Source organism: Octopus sinensis, linkage group LG26, assembly GCF_006345805.1.
Source record: "Octopus sinensis linkage group LG26, ASM634580v1, whole genome shotgun sequence".
Classification (NCBI taxonomy): domain Eukaryota; kingdom Metazoa; phylum Mollusca; class Cephalopoda; order Octopoda; family Octopodidae; genus Octopus; species Octopus sinensis.
In genome coordinates, this window is record NC_043022.1 from 9,770,210 (window position 1) to 9,794,201 (window position 23,992).

Here is a 23,992-nt window from a genome sequence, read left to right on the forward strand (position 1 = left end):
GTGGCACTTAAAAGGCACCCAGTACATTCTCGGAGTGGTTGATGTTAGGAAGGGCATCCAGCTGTAGAAACCTTGCTAGATCATATTGGAGCCTGATGCAGCTTCCTGGCTTGCCAGCCCTCAGTCAAACTGTCCAACCCATGCCAGCATGGAAAGCAGACGTTAAACAATGCTACTGCTGTTGATGATGATGATTATATCAGTGGTTAAGTATATTGGTTTCAAATTTTGGCACAAGGCCAGCAATGTTGGGGGAGGGGTTAAGTCGATTACATCAAGCACAGTGTTCCCCTGGTCCTTGCATTATCAACCCTGAAAGAATGAAAAGCAAAGTTGACCTTGGCAGAAATTGAACTCAGACCATGAAGACAGACGTAATACCTATTTCTTTACTACCCACAAGGGGCTAAACACAGAGAGAACAAACAAGGACAGGCAAATGGATTAAGTCGATTACATTGACCCCAGTGCGTAACTGGTACTTATTATTTAATTGACCCCGAAAGGATGAAAGGCAAAGTCGACCCCGGTGGAATTCGAACTCAGAATGTAGCGGCAGACGAAATACCGCTATGCATTTCACTCGGCATGCTAACGATTCTGCCAGCTCGCCGCTTTAGATGCACCATATATTGGTTTCCAATTTTGGCACAAGGCCAGCAATTCTAGGGGACGTGGGGTTTAGTTGATTACATCAACTCCAATGCTCAGCTGGTACTTCTTTTATCAACTTCGAAAGGAAAAAAGATGTAGTGAACCTCAACAGCATTTGAACTCAGAATGTAAAGACAGATGAAATACCACTAAGCATTTTGCCCAGCGTGGTAACAATTTTATCAGCTCCCCACCTTAAAAAATGAAATATTAATAATTCTAGAGCCATTTAAAGAAAGGAAAAATAATGACCAGCTACAGCTAGTTCTTCAAAGATGATGATTTAAATATATTCTTTGAGTAATTTAGGCAGGTGTGGCTAAGCATGGCTAGGTGTGGTTAGGTATGGCTAGGTGTGGGTAGGTGTGGCTTGGCATGGCTAGGTGTGTTTAGGTATGGGTTGGTGTGGCTTGGCATGGGCTTGGCATGGCTAGGTGTGGTTTGGAATGGTTAGGTGTGGCTTGGCATGGCTAGGTGTGGTTAAGCATGACTAGGTGTGGCTTAGCATAGCTAGGTGTGAGTAGGTGTGGCTTGGCATGGCTAGGTGTGGTTAGGTGTGGCTTGGCATGGGCTAGGCATGGCTAGGTGTGGTTAGATTTGGCTAGGTGTGGGTAGGTGTGGCTTGGCATGGCTAGGTGTGGTTAGGTGTGGCTTGGCATGGGTAGGTGTGGTTTGGAATGGCTAGGTGTGACTTGGCATGGGTAGGTATGGCTTAGCATGGCTAGGTGTGGTTAGGTATGGCTAGGTGTGACTTGGCATGGGTAGGTATGGCTAGGTGTGGCTTAGCATGGCTAGGTGTGTTTAGTGTGGGTAGGTGTGGCTTGGCATGGCTAGGTGTGGTTAGGTATGGCTAGGTGTGGGTATGTGTGGCTTGGTATGGGCTAGGTGTGGCTTGGCATGGGTAGGTATGGCTAGGTGTGGTTAGGTATGGCTAGGTGTGGCTTGGCATGGGTTAGGCATGGTTAGGTGTAGCTTGGCATGGCTAGGTGTGTGTAGGTGTAGCTAGGGTAGGTATGGCTAAGCATGGCTAGGTGTGGCTTGGCATGGTTAGGTGTAGCTTGGCATGGCTAGGTGTGGCTTGGCATGGCTAAGTGTGGTTTGGCATGGTTAAGTGTAGCTTGGCATGGCTAGGTGTGTATAGGTGTGGCTTGGCATGGCTAGGTGTGGCTTGGCATGGCTAGGTGTGGTTTGGTATGGTTAGGTGTAGCTTGGCATGGGTAGGTATGGCTAGGTGTGGTTAAGCAAGGCTTGGCAAGACTAGGCATAGTTTGGTGTAGCTTGGCATGGTTAGGTGCCACTTGGTGTGGCTTGGCATAAACATCATGTTGTATGGTATTTGCTATACCTGCATTTGTCTATTTTGTTCAAGTACATGCTATTAGCCATGGCTACTCTGAGTTATTTCCCTTACTTCATTGTTTAAATTATGCAAATTATCAAGGCTATAAATCTATTGTTTCTTTTTTATATATATCTAAGTCCTTTGGCTGCTTGAGGTAAGGTTGGACCAATGTCCTCCTAATGATGACTGTTGAGCCTGAAACACCTGTCCACATTCGTCCTTTTATCTCCAGCCAATAATCTTGTCCCTGTACATAAAGGTGTCTCAGCTTCAGAGAGTTTTTAATTCTTGAGATTGTTTCATCTTCTCATATGAAGCTGGTCAAGAGAATGGCACATCCTTGAGAGGCAGAAGCAATTTCAATCAATCAAGAATATATATTTGTATGGAAAATGATACATCTATAGACAATGATACCTCGCTGTACAAGTTTAATTCATTCTATGACCAAGCTTGTCTTATATTCTTTGAGTAATTTAGGCAGGTGTGGCTTGGAATGGCTAGGTGTGGCTAAGCATGGCTAGGTGTGGCTTGGCATGGGTTAAGCATGGCTAGGTGTGGTTTGGCATTAGTTTTCCCCATTGAAATTATCTAAAATATAATTAATTTGTTCCAGCAACCACCCCCACCAAACCACTCAAAAATAAATTTTCAAGGGTTTTAAAAGAGAAAAGGTGTAGTTAGAAGTAAAATGACAATTATAAAAAAGACAATGCAAAACAAATAAATATGTAAACTGGTTTTATTAACTGAATTCCCTTAAAGATGGGGCAATTTCTTTACTTGTGCTGTGGATTTCCACTCCTGCTTCATGACAAAAATTCACGAGTCTCAGCTTGTGCAGCAAATTACTGGTACAATGGGGCACTTGTACTGCTAGGTTCTACTGTGTGTGTGTGTGTGTATATATATATATATATATATATATATATATATATAGGCATGGGTGTGTGGTACAAAGCTTGCTTCCCACCCACATGGTTCTGGGTTCAGTATCACTGCATGGAACCTTGGGCAAGTGTCTTCTACTATTGCCTCAGGCTGACCAAAGCCTTGTGAATGGATTTGGTAGATGGAATCTGAAAGAAGCCCGTCGCATATATCATCATCATCATCATCATTTAACGTCCGCTTTCCATGCTAGCATGGGTTGGACGGTTCAACTGGGGTCTGGGGAAACCGAAAGCTGCACCAGTCCAGTCAGATCTGGCAGTGTTTCTACAGCTGGATGCCCTTCCTAACGCCAACCACTCCGAGAGTGTAGTGGGTGATTTTATGTGCCACCGACACAGGTGCCAGACGAGGCTGGCAAACGGCCACGCTCGGATGGTGTTTTTTATGTGCCACCGACACAGGTGCCAGACGAGGCTGGCAGACGGCCACGCTCGGATGGTGTTTTTTGTGCCACCGACACAGGTGCCAGATGAGGCTGGCAAACGGCCACGATCGGATGGTGCTTGTTACGTGCCCACAGCACGGAGGCCAGTCGATGCGGTACTGGCTACGGCCACGTTCGGATGGTTTTCTTGTGTGCCACGTGCCACCGGCACTGGTACCACAAGGATACAAATTCCATTGATGTTCATCTATTTTGATTTGTTTTGATTTTGATTTTCACTTGCCTCAACAGGTCTTCACAAGTGTCACAAGAAGGAAGGTATGCACAGGTGGACTGACTACGTCCCAGGTAGGGGCCATGGGTTATGGCCTGACTAGTCTTGCCGGTCTTCGGATGGTGTTTTTATGTGCCACCGACACAGGTGCTAGATGAGGCTGGCGAACGGCCACGATCGGATGGGGTTTGTCATGTGCCCACCGCACTGACTACAGCACTGATGGATTTCTTGTGTGCCACAGGCACTGGTACCACAAGATACAAATTCCATTGATGTTCATCTATTTTGTCTATTTTGATTTGATTTGATTTGATTTGATTTTCACTTGCCTCAACCGGTCTTCACAGGTGTTACAAGAGGAAGGTATGCACAGGTGGACTGACTAGTCTTGCCGGGTCTTCGGAAGGTGTTTTTATGTGCCACCGACACCAGATGGTGTTTGTTACGTGCCCACAGCACGGAGGCCGGCCGATGCGGAACTGGCTACGGCCACGTTCGGATGGTTCTCTTGTGTGCCACCGGCACTGGTACCACAAAGTGTGTGCCACCGGCACTGGTACCACAAAGATACAGATTCCATTGATGTTCATCTATTTTGATTTGTTTTGATTTTGATTTTGATTTTCACTTGCCTCAACAGGTCTTCACAAGTGTCACAAGAAGGAAGGTATGCACAGGTGGACTGACTACGTCCCAGGTAGGGGCCATGGGTTATGGCCTGACTAGTCTTGCCGGGTCTTCGGATGGTGTTTTTATGTGCCACTGACACAGGTGCTAGATGAGGCTGGCGAACGGCCACGACTGGATGGTGTTTGTTATGTGCCCACAGCATGATGGCCAGTGATGCGGTACTGACTACGGCCATGTTCGGATGGATTCTTGTGTGCCACCGGCACTGGTACCACAAGCGGTACTGACTACTTTTTATGTGCCACCGACACAGGTGCTAGATGAGGCTGGTGAACGGCCACGACCGGATGGTGTTTGTTATGTGCCCACAGCACGATGGCCAGTGATGCGGTACTGACTACGGCCACGTTCGGATGGATTCTTGTGTGCCACCGGCACTGGTATCACAAGCGGTACTGACTACGGCCACGTTCGGATGGATTCTTGTGTGCCACTGGCACTGGTACCACAAAGATACAAATTCCATTGATGTTCATCTATTTTGATTTGTTTTGATTTTCACTTGCCTCAACAGGTCTTCACAAGTGTCGCAAGAAGGAAGGTATGTACAGGTGGACTGACTACGTCCCAGGTAGGGCCCACGGGTTATGACCTGACTAGTCTTGCCGGGTCTTCGGATGGTGTTTTTATGTGCCACCATGTTCCCACATCACGGAGGCGAGTCGACGCGGTACTGGCTACGGCCACGTTCGGATGGTTTTCTTGTGTGCCACAGGCACTGGTACCACAAAGATACAAATTCCATTGATGTTCATCTATTTTGATTGATTTTCACTTGCCTCAGCAGGTCTTCACAAGTGTCACAAGAAGGAAGGTATGCACAGGTGGATCGACTACGTCCCAGGTAGGGGCCACGGGATATGGCCTGACTAGTCCTGCCGGGTCCTCTCATGCACAGCACACTTCCATAGGACTCGGTCTTCAGTCATTTCCTTGGTGAGACCTAAAGTTCGAAGGTCGTGCTTCACCACCTCGTCCCAGGTTTTCCTGGGTCTACTTCTTCCACAGGTTCCCTCAACTGCTAGGGTGTAGCACTTTTGCACACAACTATCTTCAGCCATTCTCGTCACATGACCATACCAGCGCAGCCGTCTCTCTTGCACACCACAACTGACACTTCTTAGGTTCAACTTTTCTCTCAAAGTACTTACACTCTGACGATTATGAACACTGACATTACACATCCATCGGAGCATACTGGCTTCATTTCTTGCAAGCTTACGCATATCCTCAGCTGTCACAGCCCATGTTTCACTACCATGTAGCATGGCTGTACGTACACACGCATCATATAGTCTGCCTTTTACTCTTAGCGAGAGGCCTTTTGTCACCAGCAGGGGTAAGAGCTCTCTAAACTTTGCCCAGGCTATTCTTACTCTAGCAGTTACACTTTCAGCACACCCACCCCCGCTACTGACTTGGTCTCCTAGGTAGCGGAAGCTATCAACTACTACTAGTTTGTCTCCCTGGAACGTGGTAGAAGTTGGTCTCTGCACATTTCCAGTGTTTATTTCTCTTGAGCATCTGCCACAGACAAAAACTATTTTCTTAGTTAGCCTTCCTTTGACATTGCTGCACCTCTTATGTGTCCATAGCTTACACTTGGTGCACCTTATAGAGTTTCTACCTACACCTTTTTTACAGATCGAGCAGGGCCATCTACCTGAAGTCGTTTGTGGTTGGTCCACCTTCCTACTTATTAGGACTTTGGTTTTGGCTAGGTTGATTCTAAGGCCCTTCGATTCTAATCCTTGTTTCCACACCTGAAACTTCTCCTCCAGTTCTGATAGTGACTCAGCAATTAGAGTATATATATATATATATATATATATATATATATATACTGTATTTGTCTATGTTGTTCAAATACCTACTCCTGGCAACTGAGTTATTTCTCTAAGCTAATTTTTGTTTAAATTACAAAAGGTAAGCAATAAGTCTCTATATTTTTAAAAACAATTACCTTTAAATACATTAAAAAAAAAAACTTTCCTTTTAACTTTTCCATTGAATTTGCCTCCAATTTTTTTCTTATCGAATACCAGTTCATCACGAAATCAAAATAATTGTAAACTACTGTTTTAGGGTATAAAATGATGACATCAAACCTCTGGTAATATTTCATTGACCCCCAGCTGGATGAAGGGCTAAGTAATGACAAACAGGATTTGAACTTGGACAGCAGATTTTATTCTTTCCTTAATTAGTGATTTGTATTTCTGTTTTAAGAAACCTACTCAAATTTAATTATTATATTATATCTGTATTTATTATATTTTGTAATTTTCTTATTTTCTTTTTGTTGGCTTGTCAAATAAATTCATCTTTTTTTTTCTTCTTTTTAATCTTTCTAATCCTTGTGAATAGATTTGGTAGACAGGAACTAAAATAAGCCCATGATTTATACATATATTGTGTGTGTGTGTATATATATATAATATATATATATATATATATATATATATATATATATATATATATGTCTTTGTGTCTGTTTGTCCCCACCATTGCTTGACAACTGGTATTGGTGTTTTTATGTTCCCATAACCTAACGGTTTGACAAAAGAGACTCCCAGAATAAGTACTAGGCTTGCAAAGAATAATTCCTGGGGTTGATTTGTTTGATGACTAAAGGCAGTGCTCCGGCATGGCCACAGTCGAATGAGTGAAACAAGTAAAAGATAACCTTATATATATATATATATATATATATATAAAAGGTTGTCAGATAAATTCTCTTCCTCATTTTCGTTGGATAGTTGCACTGAGAGGGAACATGTGGAAGGGGTAGACCCAGGAAGACGTAAGACAAAGTGGGGAGAAAGGATCTACAGGTGTTGGGACACATAGAGTGGGGTGACGGGACCAAGACTCATAGTGGCTTGCTGTGCTTGAAAAGACATGTCTAGCTAAGTAAAAGTGTTGCTGCCCTTGCATATAGGCTCATCCCATGTAACCCACTCCATGCCACTGGTGTTATTCAAGTGAAACATGAAGGCTGATACAACTTGGCACCAGTGATGCTGAAACTCATTTTTGCCGGCTGAGTGGACTGGAGCAACATGAAATAAAGTGTCTTGCTTAAGAACACAATACACAGCCCGGTCCAGGAATTGAAACCACAATCTAGAAGTCATGAGTGCAACATCCTAACCATTAGCTGAGTGGACTGGAGCAACATGAAATAAAGTGTCTTGCTTAAGAGCACAATACACAGCCCGGTTCAGGAATTGAACTTACAACCTTACAATTGCATACCTGATGCTCCAACCGCTGATCCATGTGCCTTTAACCCAACATATATATATATATATATATATATACACAGCCAATGACTCTCCTACAATGACTGACTGCCTGACTTTATAGTGGCTGAGTCATACCACTTGTTATGTGGAAAGGGGAGTACCATTTGCACTGCAATATTATTTATTCACATAGTTTAGAATTGATCATGCATTATCTCATAGCCTTGAGTTTTCAATGTTGTGATTGTTTACTTTTAAAATGACATTGTCAGGTAGGATCTGGCCAGTTTGAACGTAAAACAGGTAGAATATTAGAGCAAGATATTGCTGATTTAAATACTAAAAGGTTAATCCTTTAGAATCCAGATTATCAAATGTAATTCACATTGTTTTGAATCCATCATGCATTATGTCATAGCTTCAAAATTTCAATGATGCGATTGTCTTTAGAATGGCATTGTAAGGTGGGTGTGAGAGGTTGGATCTGACTGGTTTGAACATAGAGTAGGGAATATTTTGGTTGAATATGAATGGTTCAAATGGTAAAGGGTTAAAATGAATGAAATAGATAGGAAAAAGAAAAATGAATGAATTTATTTGACAGCCTGGTAATCATTGTTTTGTTTTTATTTTTCTTTTCTTTCTTTCTATTCAGAATATTGTTGATTAACAAAAACAACATAAACAAAAAAAAAATAACAAAAATCAAAACTGGTACAGAAACCAATTAATTTAAAATAAGACTTCAAACATGCTTAAACTGCTGTAAGTAATAATGGTAGCATGTGGACTTTGTGGGACTTTTTGTGGTTGTTGGTGATATCTTCAGACAGCTGGTTGCCTTGGTTACATATATTGGGTGAGAAAATAATTCTTTCTACTTTAGCCACAAGGTCTAAAATTGTCGAGGGGAGGGAGTTAGTCAAGTTACATTGACCCCAGTGCTCAACTAGTCCCTTGTTTTTGTTGTCCTTCAAAGAGTGACAGGGAAATTCAACCCCTGTGGAATCTGATCTCAGAATGTCAAGACGGACAAAATTTCGTCTGGTGAGTTAAGAATTCTACCAGATCTGGCATCTGTATATTCATGATGTTGGTCTCAGATTTTGGCCCAAGGGCAGCAATTTTGGAGGAGAGCAGGGAGTAAGTCAACTACATTGATCCCAGTGCTCAACTCACGTTCCTATTTTATTGCCCCTCCCCCCACCACTTCCGAAGGAGGGAAAACAAAATCACTTTCAGTAGAATTTGAACTCAGAACATAAAGGGATGGATGAAATGCTGTTGAGCATTTTGTCTGGCATGCTAATGGTTCTGCCAGCTCATCACCTTACTACTACTACTACTACTACTACTACTACTACTACTACTACTACTAGCCTTGGGCCGACCAAAGCCTTGTGGGTGGATTTGGTAGACAGAAGCCCTTCTATATTTAGAGATGAGGAATTATGTACAATTTTTTTTTTTTTTTGTACTTGTTTCAGTCATTTGACTGCGGCCATGCTGGAGCACCGCCTTTAGAGTGGGTGAAAGAGTACAGCAGGGATCACCACCTCCTGCCGGAGCCTCGTGGAGCTTTTAGTGTTTTCGCTCAATAAACACACACAACGCCCGGTCTGGGAATCAAAACCACGATCCTCCGACCGCAAGTCCGCTGCCCTAACCACTAGGCCATGCGCCTCCACGTTATTTGCATTCGATGGATATTTGTCCTCATCTTGTTTTTTGTTAACACAATGTTTTGGCTGATATACCCTCCAGCCTTCATCAGGTGTCTTGGGGAAATTTCGAACCTGGGTTCTCATTCCTAAGGTATTTTTCAATGTTATTATTATTATTATTCAAGTCACTGCCTGGAATCGAACTTGGAATCTTGGGGTTAGTAGACCACACTGTTAACCACTATGCCATAAATGTAAATAATGAAAGAAGCCCAATGTGTATATATATATATATGTATGTAATTTTTATATGAAATTAGGATAAAATCATTATTTAATGATTTATCAGTGGCCAACTTACTTAAAATACCATAATGGTTAATTTATATTAAAATTATAATAAGGGTGCTGAATGGTTACAACACCAGTCTTATTTTATAAATCCTCACTGTCTATTTTCCTTGCCTACACCCTTATGTAGTGGAGTAATAATCTAAGTGGTTCATAGACCATTTGGGGTCTATTTCTAGTGTGTTTGTGTATCAGTGTTTGTACCCCCACCATCACTTGACAACCGATGTTGGTGTGTTTATATCCCTGTAACTTCGTGGTTCGGCAAAAGAGACCAATAGAATAAGTGCTAGGCTTACAAAGAATAAGTACTTGGTACGCCTGCATGGTCACAGTCAAATTACTGAAACAAATAAAAGAATATATATATATATATATACATACACGATGGGCTTCTTTCAGCTTCTGTCTTTCAAATCCACTCACAAGGTTTTGGGTCAGCCTGAGGCTATAGTAGAAGACACATGCCCAAGGTGCCACACGTTGTTGTTTTTTTTAACTGCAATTCCTCTCTCTGGTTCATCAGTCTCAAAATAAACAGCCACATTATTAAAATTTGAAGGTAACAAGGTAATGTAGGATTGATTTTAAAAAACTCTGAAAGAAATGAATTAGAGAAGATGGAAGGGAATTACAAAAGAGCTTTGTTAAATATTGTATTCCTTTATTTTTCGAAATATGTAGGTAAAAAAAATAAATTTTTTTTCGTTTGGTTACACCCTCGGCTGTATTGAACTACCTGTCCCTCACTTTAAATGTTAAGAAAAATGAGATACTTAAATTTCTTTTTTGCAGAAAATGAAAATAGGTTTAAATAACTTACATATTGTAACAGGTTTGGTGGCCTTGTGGTTAAAGGTGTTGGTAAATTGTTACTCATATAAAGGCAGAGGTTCAGTTCCTTGCAGGATTTTATTAAATTATATCTTTTTTAAATAATGTAAAAAAAAAAAAAAAATTATATAAAAGCGTCTCTCCTACCCCCAGACAGTCTTGAACCCTGGACCAGGATGTTCAGTATCTTCCTATCCTATCCTATCCTATCCCACTACCTATCTATGTCTCCCCAATAAGTGTTGTTTAAATAAGATACTTAAACCTATTCTAGATCAATGATTAAAATAGATTTAAATATTTAATTTTCAACAGGTATATCAAAGCTGCTCTGGTGGCCTTGTGGGCAAAGGTGTTGGTAAATAGTAATGAATGTAGGGTGGAGGTTTCAATTTCTTTTAGTGGATTGTAAAGGCTGCTTAAATTTCTTTTTTTTAATTTTTTTTTTTTATTTTCATTTGTTGGTAAATAGTAAATGCAAGGTGGAGGTTTCAATTTCTTTTAGGGGATTAAATTTTTTTTTATCTACAAGACTACCAGAAATTAAATAACTTTTTTATTATATATTTTCATTTATTTTATTACCTGTATGGGTATAACTATTGCTCTTTAGTGCTGTTTTGATTATATTGTTTGGGTTTTCTCCTTCTGATACATGTCATCATCTCAAAAACGGTTTCAATTCTCAGCTTCTCCAGTTTCAAGTCATCTTTTTACTGTAATTGTCTGCAGTTTCCTCCTGTATATATTGAAAGAGAGAGAGAGCGGTTACTCTTTTACTTGTTTCAGTCATTTGACTGTGGCCATGCTGGAGCACCGCCTTTTAGTTGAGTAAATCAACCCCAGGACTTATTCTTTGTAAGCCTAGTACTTATTCTATCGGTTTCTTTTGCTGAACCGCTATGTTAGGGGGACGTAAACACACCAGCATCGGTTGTCGAGTGATGGTGGGTGGGGACAAACACAGACACTCAAACACACACAGACACACATATATATATATATATATATATATATATATATATATATATATATATATATACACACACACACACATATATATATGACAGGCTTCTTTCAGTTTCTGTCTACCACATCGACTCACAAGGCTTTGGTCGGCCCGAGGCTATAGTAGAAGATACTTGCCCAAGGTTCCACACAGTGGGACTGAACCCGGAACCATGTGGTTCGTAAGCAAGCCACTTATCACACAGCCACTCTATAGATTTGTGAGTGAATATACATACCTGCACACACTTGTCCTGTGATACAAATTAAGCCATCAGCTTAATTCTGGCAAAATTATTTCACTAACTTCTTCACTATTTTAAAAATTAACTGAAACGAAGCCAGAGTCTTTCGAAAGAAATCTAAGAAGGTTAAACCCTTGTTCTCTAGCATAATGGCAACTCTCCTTCCATCACGGTTTGTAGTCTTGTGAGCTACAGAGTGATCTCAATGGTGTTGATGGCACAATAACAGCACCCAGTACACTCTGTAGAGTGGTTGGCATTAGGGAGGGTATTGAGCCATAGAAATCATGCCAACGTAGACTGGACCTTTAGGATCTTGTGAATTTGTTCAACCCTTGGCAGTATGAAACATGGATGTTAAGTGATAATGAGGATGAAAAATTCTGTATTTTTTTGCTTTATTTATTTTTTCCAGCTTTTATATTATATATATATGTATGTGTGTGTGTACATATATATATATATATATATATATAATATATATATATATATATATATTGTTGATTCGCTAGCTTCTGCATGCATTTTTTTCTCTCCTTGTTTCTTTCTGTGTTTCTTTTCTGTGTATTTTCTGTTGAAGAGCGTAGGCTCGAAATGTAAAAGACTTGTTTTATTTATATTCCTGAGCGCCATACTAATACAATTGTTTGTTTATATTCCACCTGCCTTCGTCTTTTGTTTATTTTCATAAAGCTTCCCGTTATATTATATATATATATATATATATATATATATATATAATATATAATATATATTATAGGGGTATCAAGCTGTTGGATCAGGTAATGAAGGTTACGGAGAGGAACATAGCCCAAATATTAGAGAGAGAGTTAGTTTAGATGAGATGCAGTTTGGGTTCGTGCCAGGGAAAAGTACTACTGATGCTATATTCCTGGTAAGACAGCTGCAGGAGAAATACCTAGCCAAAGATAAGCCCCTGTACCTGGCTTTTGTTGACATGGAGAAAGCCTTTGACAGGGTCCCCCGTTCCCTTATCTGGTGGTCAATGAGGAAACTAGGGATAGATGAATGGTTAGTGAGAGCTGTGCGAGCCATGTACAGGGACACTGCTAGTAAGGTGAGGGTTGGCAATATGTGTTTGTGTGTCTGTATGTTGTATATTATTTAATATTATATATTTTTTTTTCCGTGTCTTTCTGTGTTTGCAGTTTGGTGAGGAAACATCAGCAGCATCAGCCTGGAATCTGGGCCAGTGACCAAAAGAAGCACCATAACTGTTTTGACCACTGATTCAGCTACGATAACAACAATAACAACAAATACAACAACAGCAGCAGCAGCAGAAACAGTAGTAATATTAGCAGCAGCAGCAGCAAGCCATTTGTTTTGAAGACAACCCCCCCCCCCCAAAAAAAAAAAACCCCAACACAAACAAAAAAAGAAAAATATTAAAACAAATGTTAAACAAAACGAAAAAGAAACACTTCCTCCTCTGCCTCTTCTTTTCTCTCCTCCTCCTCTTTTTCTCCACCACCTTCACCAACAACATCCTTACAACTGTTATTACTTGGGTTTTGTGGGGTCTAATTTTCTGTTTGTTATTTTTTTGTGTGTGTGTTGTACTTTTTGTTATTTGTTATTGTTTGTTTCTGTTTCACCAGACATTTATGTACATACTACAATAACTATAATAATAATAATAATAATAAATTGCACAAAAATAGTAATTATATAAAGGGTGATACACAAATACCGACCTACCTTCATAGATGCCTACAACCAACAACAAAAAGAACTTAGAACCATCAGCCTCACTCTTGTAGTAAAATCCGTTGGTTTTTCAGTTAATTCCTTCCTTTCTTCTGTCGTATTTTGGCCTTAGTTCCTTACTTGGTCCTTTGGCCCCATCGCTGCGGCTCTGTTGATCTTCTTCGCATGAAATATTCCTTACAATTGTTTTTTTTTTTTCTTAATTTTTTTTTTTCATGAGATGAGTTCAAGGGAAGAAATTACGTTCATTCTTTTTTTTCGTTCGTCTCCTCCTCCTCCTGTTCCTCTCGCCTCGCCGCATCTCCCACCACGAATCCTAGTCTCTGTGTAAACAACCAAAAAGAAAGAAAAAAAAAAACGGAAATACAAACAAATAAAAAAACACCCTGGCGGTCCCCTGTTGAAATCCTTCCCATTATTCATCCTCTTGTCCTCCAATCACCACCAACACCACTTCAGTGAGTTTTATGTTCTGTTTTCACATGGTTTTTCATGTCTACATGTGGGCTTAAATGCATACATGCACACACACATATATATATATAGAGATATCTATGTCTGTATTATGTAATATAGTATAATGTGTGTGAGTGTGTGCATATAGAGTATAAAATGCATATAGTTTATTATGTAAAAAGCGTATATTATGTTTTATATACATACATATATACATACATATATATATGTATGTATACACACACACACATGTAGCTTACTGTAAAAAATATATATAATAATAATATATATATGCATGTGTGTGAGTGTGTGTATATATATATATATATATATATATATGCATATGTGTATGTGTGTGTATATATATATATGCATGTGTGTGTGTATTATATAATATATATGCATATGTGTGTGTATATATATATATTATATAATATATATATGCATATGTGTGTATATATATATAATATATATATATATATATATAGCATAGGTGTGTGTATATATATATATATATATATATATAATTATATATATACTGTATATATATATGTGTGTGTGTGTCCGTGTGTATGTAGTATATTATTTAATGCATAGTATATTACTCTTGTTCCTGTCCCAGCCAGGGGCCATGGCCAAGCTGGGGCCCCTGCCATTTGGTAGCACAAACATATATTATTACATAATATATAATAAACACAAACGCATGCATGCCTGCATGTGTATGTACATATAGAAAATTCAGTGCAGAAATATTTCACAAAACCAATACACACACACACACACATATATGTGCACATATATATGAAGTAAAATATAAAAAGCAGGAAAAAAAATCCATTAAATAAAAGAACTACAGTTATATGTAAATCACTATGAGATTTTTACCTTGTTTTTGTTTTGTCCATTTGTTTGTTTTTTTTTATAATTCTTTTGTTTAAATTTATTATTTTCTTTTTAATGTGGTTTGTATTGTAAAGTGGTGAGTTGTGAGAAACGTTAGCATGCTGGGTGAAATACTTAGCAGTATTTCATCTGTCTTTACATCCGGAGTTCAAATTCCCCCCCGAGGTTGACTTTGCCTTTCATCCTTTCGGCGTTGAAAAATTAAGTACCAGTCAAGTACTGGGGTCGATCTAATCGACTGGTCCCCTCCCCTGAAATTTCTGGCCTTGTGCCTCGAGTAGAAAAGAATATAGCTTAAGTTTTGTACATGCATGTATATATGTATGTGTATACAAATGTTCTATATATATATAATATATATATATATATATATATATATAATATATGTATGTATGCTGTGATTTGATGTTTGTTGTCAATTTATGTCCTCTTTTCCATGCTGGCATGGGTTGGATGGGACATTTTCAAGGCAGTGATTCTATGGCTGGATTCCATTTTTAAACACCTTAAGCCTTTTTTTTCCTTTCTTACAACACACAGTAACACTGTCTACAGATTCTGATTTATATATCTGTTTATCTGTCTGTCTATCTATATGTCTGCTATCCCTTTTTTTTTTCTATCTGTGTCTGTGTATATATAATGTATATACACAAACACATACATACACACAAACATATACACACACCCACATTTATGTGTGTGTGTGTGTGTGTGTATGTATATATATATATATATATATATATATATATTAATGTAAGCAGCTAGCTGCAATACAAAGCCATATAGGAAAAATTTAGTCAACACTAATTGTGACTGCAGGTGCTTTTAGTACCCAGAGTCACAATTAGTGACGACTTTAAATATATATATGTATATACTGAAGTCAGTGGGCAAACGAAATTAAGTGGCACTCAGCTCATTTGGTAGGAGTTATATTTATTATTTGATAACAGTTTGATTTAGCTGCATGCATATATATTAACCATAAGGACACAGGGTTTCTACTTGCTAGAAATAAGAGTCAAAACTTATTTTCTTTAGGCCTGCAACCACCTATATTAGTGTTTCTGTTATTATCAACTATTTATATTGTCTTCGATAATAACAGCAATATTAATATCTTATAATATTCACTTCCGAATATTTTATTGGTGATATATATACATTATATAGTAATATATATATATATATATATGTAGGTCCCGGGTTGAGTCGGGGTTAACCACAGTAAATAAGTACTCAATACATAGCAGAGTAAATTAATTTATTTAAGAAGGAGCTTCTACAGGACTAGAACTGTTTCATTCAAGTGAAATCATCAGGATGATTTTGAATGAAACAGTTCTAGTCCTGTAGAAGCTCTTCTATAAAATAAATATATATATATATATATGTATATATATCTGAGTGTCCACTCTATATGCATGATTATTGAATATGATGTCCACTCCAGCCAAGGAGGCCCTTTGATCTAAGATGTTGCCATGTTAATCATCACCTTACACCACACACACACACACACACACACACACACATCCACACAAAATGTGCTTCTTTGAAAGGATTAAAAAAAAAGTAACTTGGAAGGCTAATGTATGAAATATAAGTTGCTCTGGTTGGAAGGATCCAGCCGTTATGCAGGAAGCCTGAACAGGGGTGCAATGTAAAGCAGTGTGAAATGGAATGGATTTATGGAACATTGAAACTATGCTTCTATGTCTACTTGCTGCCATTCTACTCTGTGTGTGTGTGTTTGGTATTTGATGTCCCACTTCGTTTTTGTTCTTTTTGCTGTATATGAATATACCTTAGCTGTATTTGCATGAAAAATACTGCAGTTATGAACTGTAAGAAAAATATAATGTTCACTTGGATGGTTATTTATGTATATGTGTATGTGTGTGCGTGGTTATATATATATATATACTTTATTTAAAAGCACAGAAATAAATATATATATATATATATATATATATATATATATATGCATACATGTACATACATTTATATATATATATATATGCATACATGTACATACATTTATATATATATATATATATATATATATATATATTTATACATACATATATGCATATGTGTACACACGCATGGACAGATATACATACATACATGTGTGTGTACATGTATTTGTCTCCGTGTTATAATTGTAGTTATTTGTGTGTGTGTGTATGTGTGGAATATAAACACTTCAGAAATCTCAATACATGCAGACATTACATATTCAATTTATCTCTGGCCCCAAGAACTATTCAATGGTGCCCCTGAATTCATCAATCAGTATACCTCTACGGAAAGACATGTCAGTATTAGTGGCTAAGCTCCAGAAATGCAGACTTATGGAGGCATTCCATATTGAATTTCTATGCTGCAATAAAGACCGTTTATGGCTCCATGGTACCCCTAAAGTCATCAGAGAGTACCTCTCTGCAGAAAAATTAATCGGTAATTGTGGAATATTAAGAAGAACATTTCAACCTGCTCGTAAACCTATAGATTAAATGTCTTGGAAGAATTTTCTGAAATGTTCCTTATATGCCACATTGATCAAGTATTATATTTTACTGAAGGAAAAACCTCCTGGATAAGACAATACCCCTTGCAGAGATCTTCATGGAAGGTGGATACCTCTATTCAAGAACACTTCATAGCTATATTTCAGAAATATGGATTAAAGAGTATAAGCATCAATGCCATTTTCAAAACTAGGAGAGACTTATGCTGGCATTACATATTGAATTTCTCTGCTGCAATAAAGACTCTTAATGGCTCCATGGTACCACTGATGTTATCAGAAAGTACCTTTCTGCAGAAGGTTTAATCAGTAATTGTGGGCGAACATTTCAACCTGCTCGTAAACTAGTAGATTTAATGTCTTGGAAGAATTTTCTGAAATGTTCATAAAAGCCACATTGATCAACCACTATATTTTACTGAAGGAAAAACCTCCTGGATAAGACAATAGCCCTTGCAGAGATCTTCATGAAAGGTGGATATTCATAGCTATATTTCAGAAATATGGATTGAAGAGTATAAATGTCAATGCCATTTTCAAAATTAAGAGAGACTTATGCTGGCATAACATATTGAATTTCTCTGCTGCGATAAAGACTCTTAATGGCACCATGGTACCACTGATGTTATCAGAAAGTACCTTTCTGCAGAAGGACTAATCAGGAATTGTGGAATACTAAGGAGAACATTTCAACCTGCTCGTAAACCAGTAGATTTAATGTCTTAGAAGAATTTTCTGAAATGTTCCTTATATACCACATTGACCATCCACTAAATGTTTCTGAAGAAGAGATCTCCTGGATTAGACAATATCCCTTGCAGAGATCTTGATGAAAGGTGGATGTCTCTATTCAAGAAGCTATATATACTTCATAGCTATATCACAGAAGTATGGATCCAGAAGTATTAACATCAACACAATTTAGGAAATTAGGAGAGATTAATGTGTTTCTTCCTGTTGCAGAGAAGGTCATTGCCAAAGTTATGTTTAAAAGAGATAGATTTATGTATGTTTGTCTGATGTTTGATTTCCAAACGAAGTCATTGATTATCAATAATGATTGGCCTTGAGGAGCAAAGAAATGGTTCCAAGACCAGCTGAAGACTTCTTTGAGGAGCAGTAACATCAAAGCTTCGTGCATAAAAGGCAACACTAACCCCACAAACCCACTTCTTCTTGGTTCTTTCACTATTATAGAAGTATTGGAAGTGTGGAAGAGGAGGAGGAGGAAGAGATGAACTCAGCACTCCCAGGCGAAGCAAGAGTAGACACATACCCTCAGAGATACATCTTCCATATGCGACCTGATGCTGAAGATGAGGCGAGGGCAATGTACAGTTGAGAAAGGGTCCACAACTGAAGGAGAATATAGTCTCATCATTGGATTTAATGGGCATTCATTTGCAAGTAGAGATGGCTTGTTGCCTAGTGATCAAACAACTGGACCCTTGGTGGCTAAAATCAATAATAAGACTGACAGGACATCTGGTGGTCAGCGAGGCCAGGTTAATCAGTCAGTGTCGTCATTGGAAACCTTCAGGAATGATGAGGAATACAACCAATAGTAGTAGTAGTAGTACTATATTCTATAATTACCTCTTATTACAAGCAAGCAAGCAAACATGCACACACACACATACCTACATATATATATACACACATACATACATATATATATATATATATATATACCCACACACATACATACATATATATATACACACACACACATACATACATATATATATATATATATATACACACACATACATACATACATATATATACACACACATACATATATATACACACACATACATATATAATAACACACACATACATACATTATATATATATATATATGTGTGTGTGTATATATATATATACACATACATATATATATACACACACACACATACATATTTATATACATATATATATACACATACATATATACCACACACACACATATATATACATACGTAAACATGTATACACACACACACGTAAAATGAATTTATTGAGTAAATGTTGCGCACCTCCCTTTGTCTTGCTCTCTCTCTCTCTCTCTCTCTCTCATTCCCACACTCCTGTGGACTACGTATGTGTTGAATATGCAATGTCTGTGTACATCATGTATTTATATTTTCTACCTGTGCCTTGTGAAACTATGTCCAACTGTCAGTTTTAAATACATGTAATCATGCCGCCATCTCAGAACGGTGCGCCCACTTCAAATACTAAAAAGCACAATATATATATATAACATCAAAATATAGGAACAGCCATAATAGGCTGTTCAACCCACTAGAAATAGCAGCCAAGGCTTCAACCGCAAACAAGTATTAATTCCAAAAACCAGGAGAAAGTTTTAAAAAAAAACATTTACCCTGATTTAAAAAAAAATTTTTTTTTAAATTTTCTCCTGGTTTTTGGAATTAATACTTGTTTGCAGTTGAAGCCTTGGCTGCTATTTCTAGTGGGTTGAACAGCCTATTATGGCTGTTCCTATATTTTGATGTTGAATGTATTAATAGTCTCTGACTATCTATTTTTCCTACTAGACCGCTGGTGGCAAATAAATTTCTGCTGAATTTTTTTTGCTACCCTATATTGATTAATTATATATATATATATCAAATGAAATAAAAAGCAGAATCCAAAGGATGTCACGGTACACGTGTTTCAAGCATTATAAAACATCCTTTATAAAACACGTGTTTCAAGCTGTTTTTTTATTTCATTTGATGCATATACCCTCTCACCTCTGCTACTAGCTGGCATATACAGGTGCTTACACTTATCAAGTATTCACCCTGAATTTATATATATATATATATGATTGATTTTGATTGATTGATTTTAGTTTCAGCTCATTGAGCTGTGGCCATGCTGGGGCACCGCCATTATAATTATGTATATATATATATATATATATATGTTTATAAGGTTTTTGGCTATGATTTCATGTAGAAATCTGGGCTGCTGCTGATAGTGGGTCAGTGTCTGCACCAAAGCTCTTTTCATGACTGCAACACATTAGCTAAGCTAGATAGAGTTGCTCTCCTATTCCTAATGCTGTTTTTATTTTACATGAACTTTTTTTTCTGCTTATATCTTTCTGCTCAATTCCAAATACAGAGATTTAAAATATTAGTTAAAAAAAAAATTATAGAAAACATGTTTCTAGTGATATACATTTGTTGTGAGATAGAAAAAAAAATTTGTGCTGCTGTTGGTAGTAGGAATGGGTGTTGAGTCACTATACACAAGTTCCATTGTTGGGCATTTGGAATGTACAGTACTTTATCTGCGGAGCATAGCAGATCACAGTGGTTCAACAGGCCATCTAATCTATGTCCCATAAGGCTTACTTGTGCAAGGCCACTGTGAGTCACGCTATAGAATTTGAAGTGAAAAGCCACAAATGAATATTGATAAGATTATAGTTCTTTTTCTCATTCAATAATTCATTAATTTTAATTAAATGAAATTTCTACTGAATTTCATTCTGCTATAATTATGTATTTTACGGGCAGCCCTCAATTTTTTTTTTCCTATCGAAAGAGTTCTAAATTCAAATATTCACGTGCTAATATTTATAGCTTTATTAGCTTCGGGTATCATCGGTCTTGAAAAATAAATAAATTAATTATTTCACGTTAACTCTTGTAGTCAAAAATGTTACTGAAAGACTCGAAGGGAGATAACTCTATACCATTAAAATCAGGGGACACTACTCGTTACGAACTCTCAAAACTCGGTGGAAGTCGGTATCGCTCAAAATAACGATATATATGTGTGTGTGTCTTTTACACACACGGGCGCGCGCATCTGTTTTACTGGTTTCAGTCACTGGACAACGGCCATGTTGGGTCACTGCTTTGAAGGCATTAGCCGAATTAATCGACCCAACTACGTATACATGTTATCCATCTCGGTTGATGAACAACTAGATTACGAGAGTGTGTGTTATGCGACTAAAATAAGAAAGACACATACATGCGTGTATATGTGTATATATATATATATATATATATATATATACACTAAGACATAAAATACACACACGCACACACATAAAATATGCACATAAACATACACACACACACACAAAAAAATATACCTATATACTATATGACGGGGCCCTTTCAGTTCCGTCTAAGACATTCACTCACTAAAAATTGTAATCTCGGGGGCAAAGGGGTCGAAACAGTAGCCCGCACTGCGGCTGAATCCATGCTATTTGCCTTTTACCATTTTGGTTCTCAAATAGGTAGCAATGGAGAAATGGCGGTAATCTACTGGCTCCTCCCCATAAATTTCCAGCCTGTGCTTATTATACCAGAAAGGATTCAAAAGAAGTAATCAACAGATTTTTCGCGTACTTCCAAATATTAAATGTTATTACATTACAATTGTTCGATGAAAGTTAGCAGGTTACAAGGAACGGATGTCTTTTAGTGAAACCCTGGATGCGTTTAAGTGAGTTTGTAATCGTTTAAAGTAAACAAATACATTTTCTACACGGCTGGCAAGTTCATTTATTTGATACTGTGCGTTCGAAGCCAAACTATTACATTACGAAAGATATACTGTCATAGGTGCGGATGCAATTATATACAACTACAACGTATTATACTTCTTGCTATGGTTTTTCGCCGATTAAAGCTGTTTCCATGGTCTAATGAACTTAAAAAAAAAAAATGTTCAGGGGAGGTTACTCTATATAAACTCTTCTTTGTTCGTAATGAGTAGTTTCCCCTGATTGTTGAGTCATTAGTAGGTGCACTAGCGTTAGCTCTTAACAACAATATCCGAAATAACCCCGAACGGAAAACAGGAATTATTTCGGCCACTATTCTTTCTGAAATCGTTTTCCAAAGCAAAGTTTCAATAGAAATATCAACATTAACTTAAACGCATCAATAATTACACTTGTGCATTAGAAATTTCAAGGGGGACAACTACGGTTATTCAATTTGTAGTTATCTTTTCTTGTTAGAATTTCCAACTCCATATTATCGCTTTTATTGTTAGGCATGCGATTGCAGAACCGTTACCGTGCAGAAGAAAATGCTTTAGCGGCGTTTATTCCGTCTTTACATTCTGAGACAGATGATGCAGACATTGACTTTGCTTTTCATCCCTTCAGGGTTGATAAAATAAGTATCAATTGAACCCTGGGGTCGATACAATCTACATAGTCCCCTTCCCTAAAATCGGGTTTAATATTATTTCAATGTGGTGAGCTGGCAGAATGAGTAGCATGCCGGACAAAAATCCTTAGCGGAATTTCGTCCGTGTTTTTCGTTCTGAGATCCAATCCTGCTGAGGTCGGCACTGCTTATTATCCTCTCGGGGGCAATTATATAAGTACCAGTTGAGCACTGGGGATAACAATTTTTGGCCTTGTACATATAGTAGATAGAATTATTGCTATTGCAGTATAACAAGCGGTTACATCTTAGATGAATCCTGTCTTAGCTTCCTAGCGATATCGGTATTTAGGATAATAAATCGAAACTTTATTCCTGATCATGTCTTCTAACTGAGCCCCATACAATGTTATATATATATACATGTGTGTGTGTGTGTGTGTGTAAAACGATGCAAATAAGATATTTTTCGAACGCAGAATTGCCGTTAGAACAGCAGAAATATTAGGTAAATAACCCTTACAAAATGGAAAAATTTACTTGGTTGTTGACAAATTTTTCTAACGGCAATTCTCTGTTCGAAAAAGTATCATCTCATTTTTATCGATTTATACACATTTTGACGCTTACAAAAACAACAAACGTTTGTTTTCTTACATACATACATATATACCTACATACATACATCCATGCATACACACACATGCATACATACATATACTTTCGTTTGATTTTACGACAGCATAGTATCATATTGTCAAAATTTTCCTCCCCCATCTCTAGCCATGTCACGAAGTGAATTTCATTATATTTCTTTCCCTTTATACCGTAGAAATCCTCTCCAATGTGCACCTCAGGCAACCGTGATATCTTACTCTAGAATTTCGCAGACTGTGGCTAAATCTGGCCCTGCATAGGATGCTAGTCTGTCTCCAGGTATTAATTCTCATTTTAGTTCACTGGAGCAACGTGAAATATATGAAGTTCTTTGAATCTTGGACATAATTCATTGCCTGGTATTGAAACCAAATGCAAAATATTACGATTGTCACTGCAACACCCTACTCCACTATATAATACTATCGCATGGCAAAAGTAACTACTGGTTGGGTTTCCCAAACTGGGGACAAATCTATAGCTAAAGGGTTACTTCGCCTACTTCGGGGGGTAAATTGGCTGATTCTGGATTTGTAAATTTTTTTTTTTTATTCTTGATATGAACTTAAGAAGAACAATTTAAACAGGCTGGTTTTTGTGAAAAATATTACAATATTAATTTATGAACCAGTAATAATGCACTGCAATTCATTTGAATTTATTAATTCTCATTTGTCTTGAATGTAATTAGAAAAAAATAATTCAAAAATGGTGTAGAACCCTAGATAATAATAATAATAATAATAATAATAATAATAATAATAATAATAATAATCTTTTCTACTATAGGCACAAGGCATGAAATTTGGGGGGAGGGGAATAGTCGATTAAATCGACCCCAGTACACCACTGGTACTTATTTCATTGACCCCCAAAAGACGAAAGGCAAAGTCAA

The 23,992-nt window shown here is 37.6% G+C and overlaps 1 protein-coding gene across 1 annotated transcript in view; it reads left to right on the top strand.

Moving 5' to 3' along the window:
- The window catches only part of LOC115224739 (epidermal growth factor receptor substrate 15-like 1), a 269,100-nt gene extending 255,366 nt beyond the window's left edge, over positions 1 to 13,734 (top strand). Inside the window, exons 24-25 of the mRNA XM_036513676.1 lie at positions 8,206 to 8,409; positions 12,822 to 13,734. Of these exons, the coding sequence (XP_036369569.1) occupies positions 8,206 to 8,220 (15 nt within the window). The 3' untranslated portion in view covers positions 8,221 to 8,409; positions 12,822 to 13,734. The remainder of the gene's footprint in view (positions 1 to 8,205; positions 8,410 to 12,821) is intronic.
- Positions 13,735 to 23,992: the final 10,258 nt, after the last annotated feature.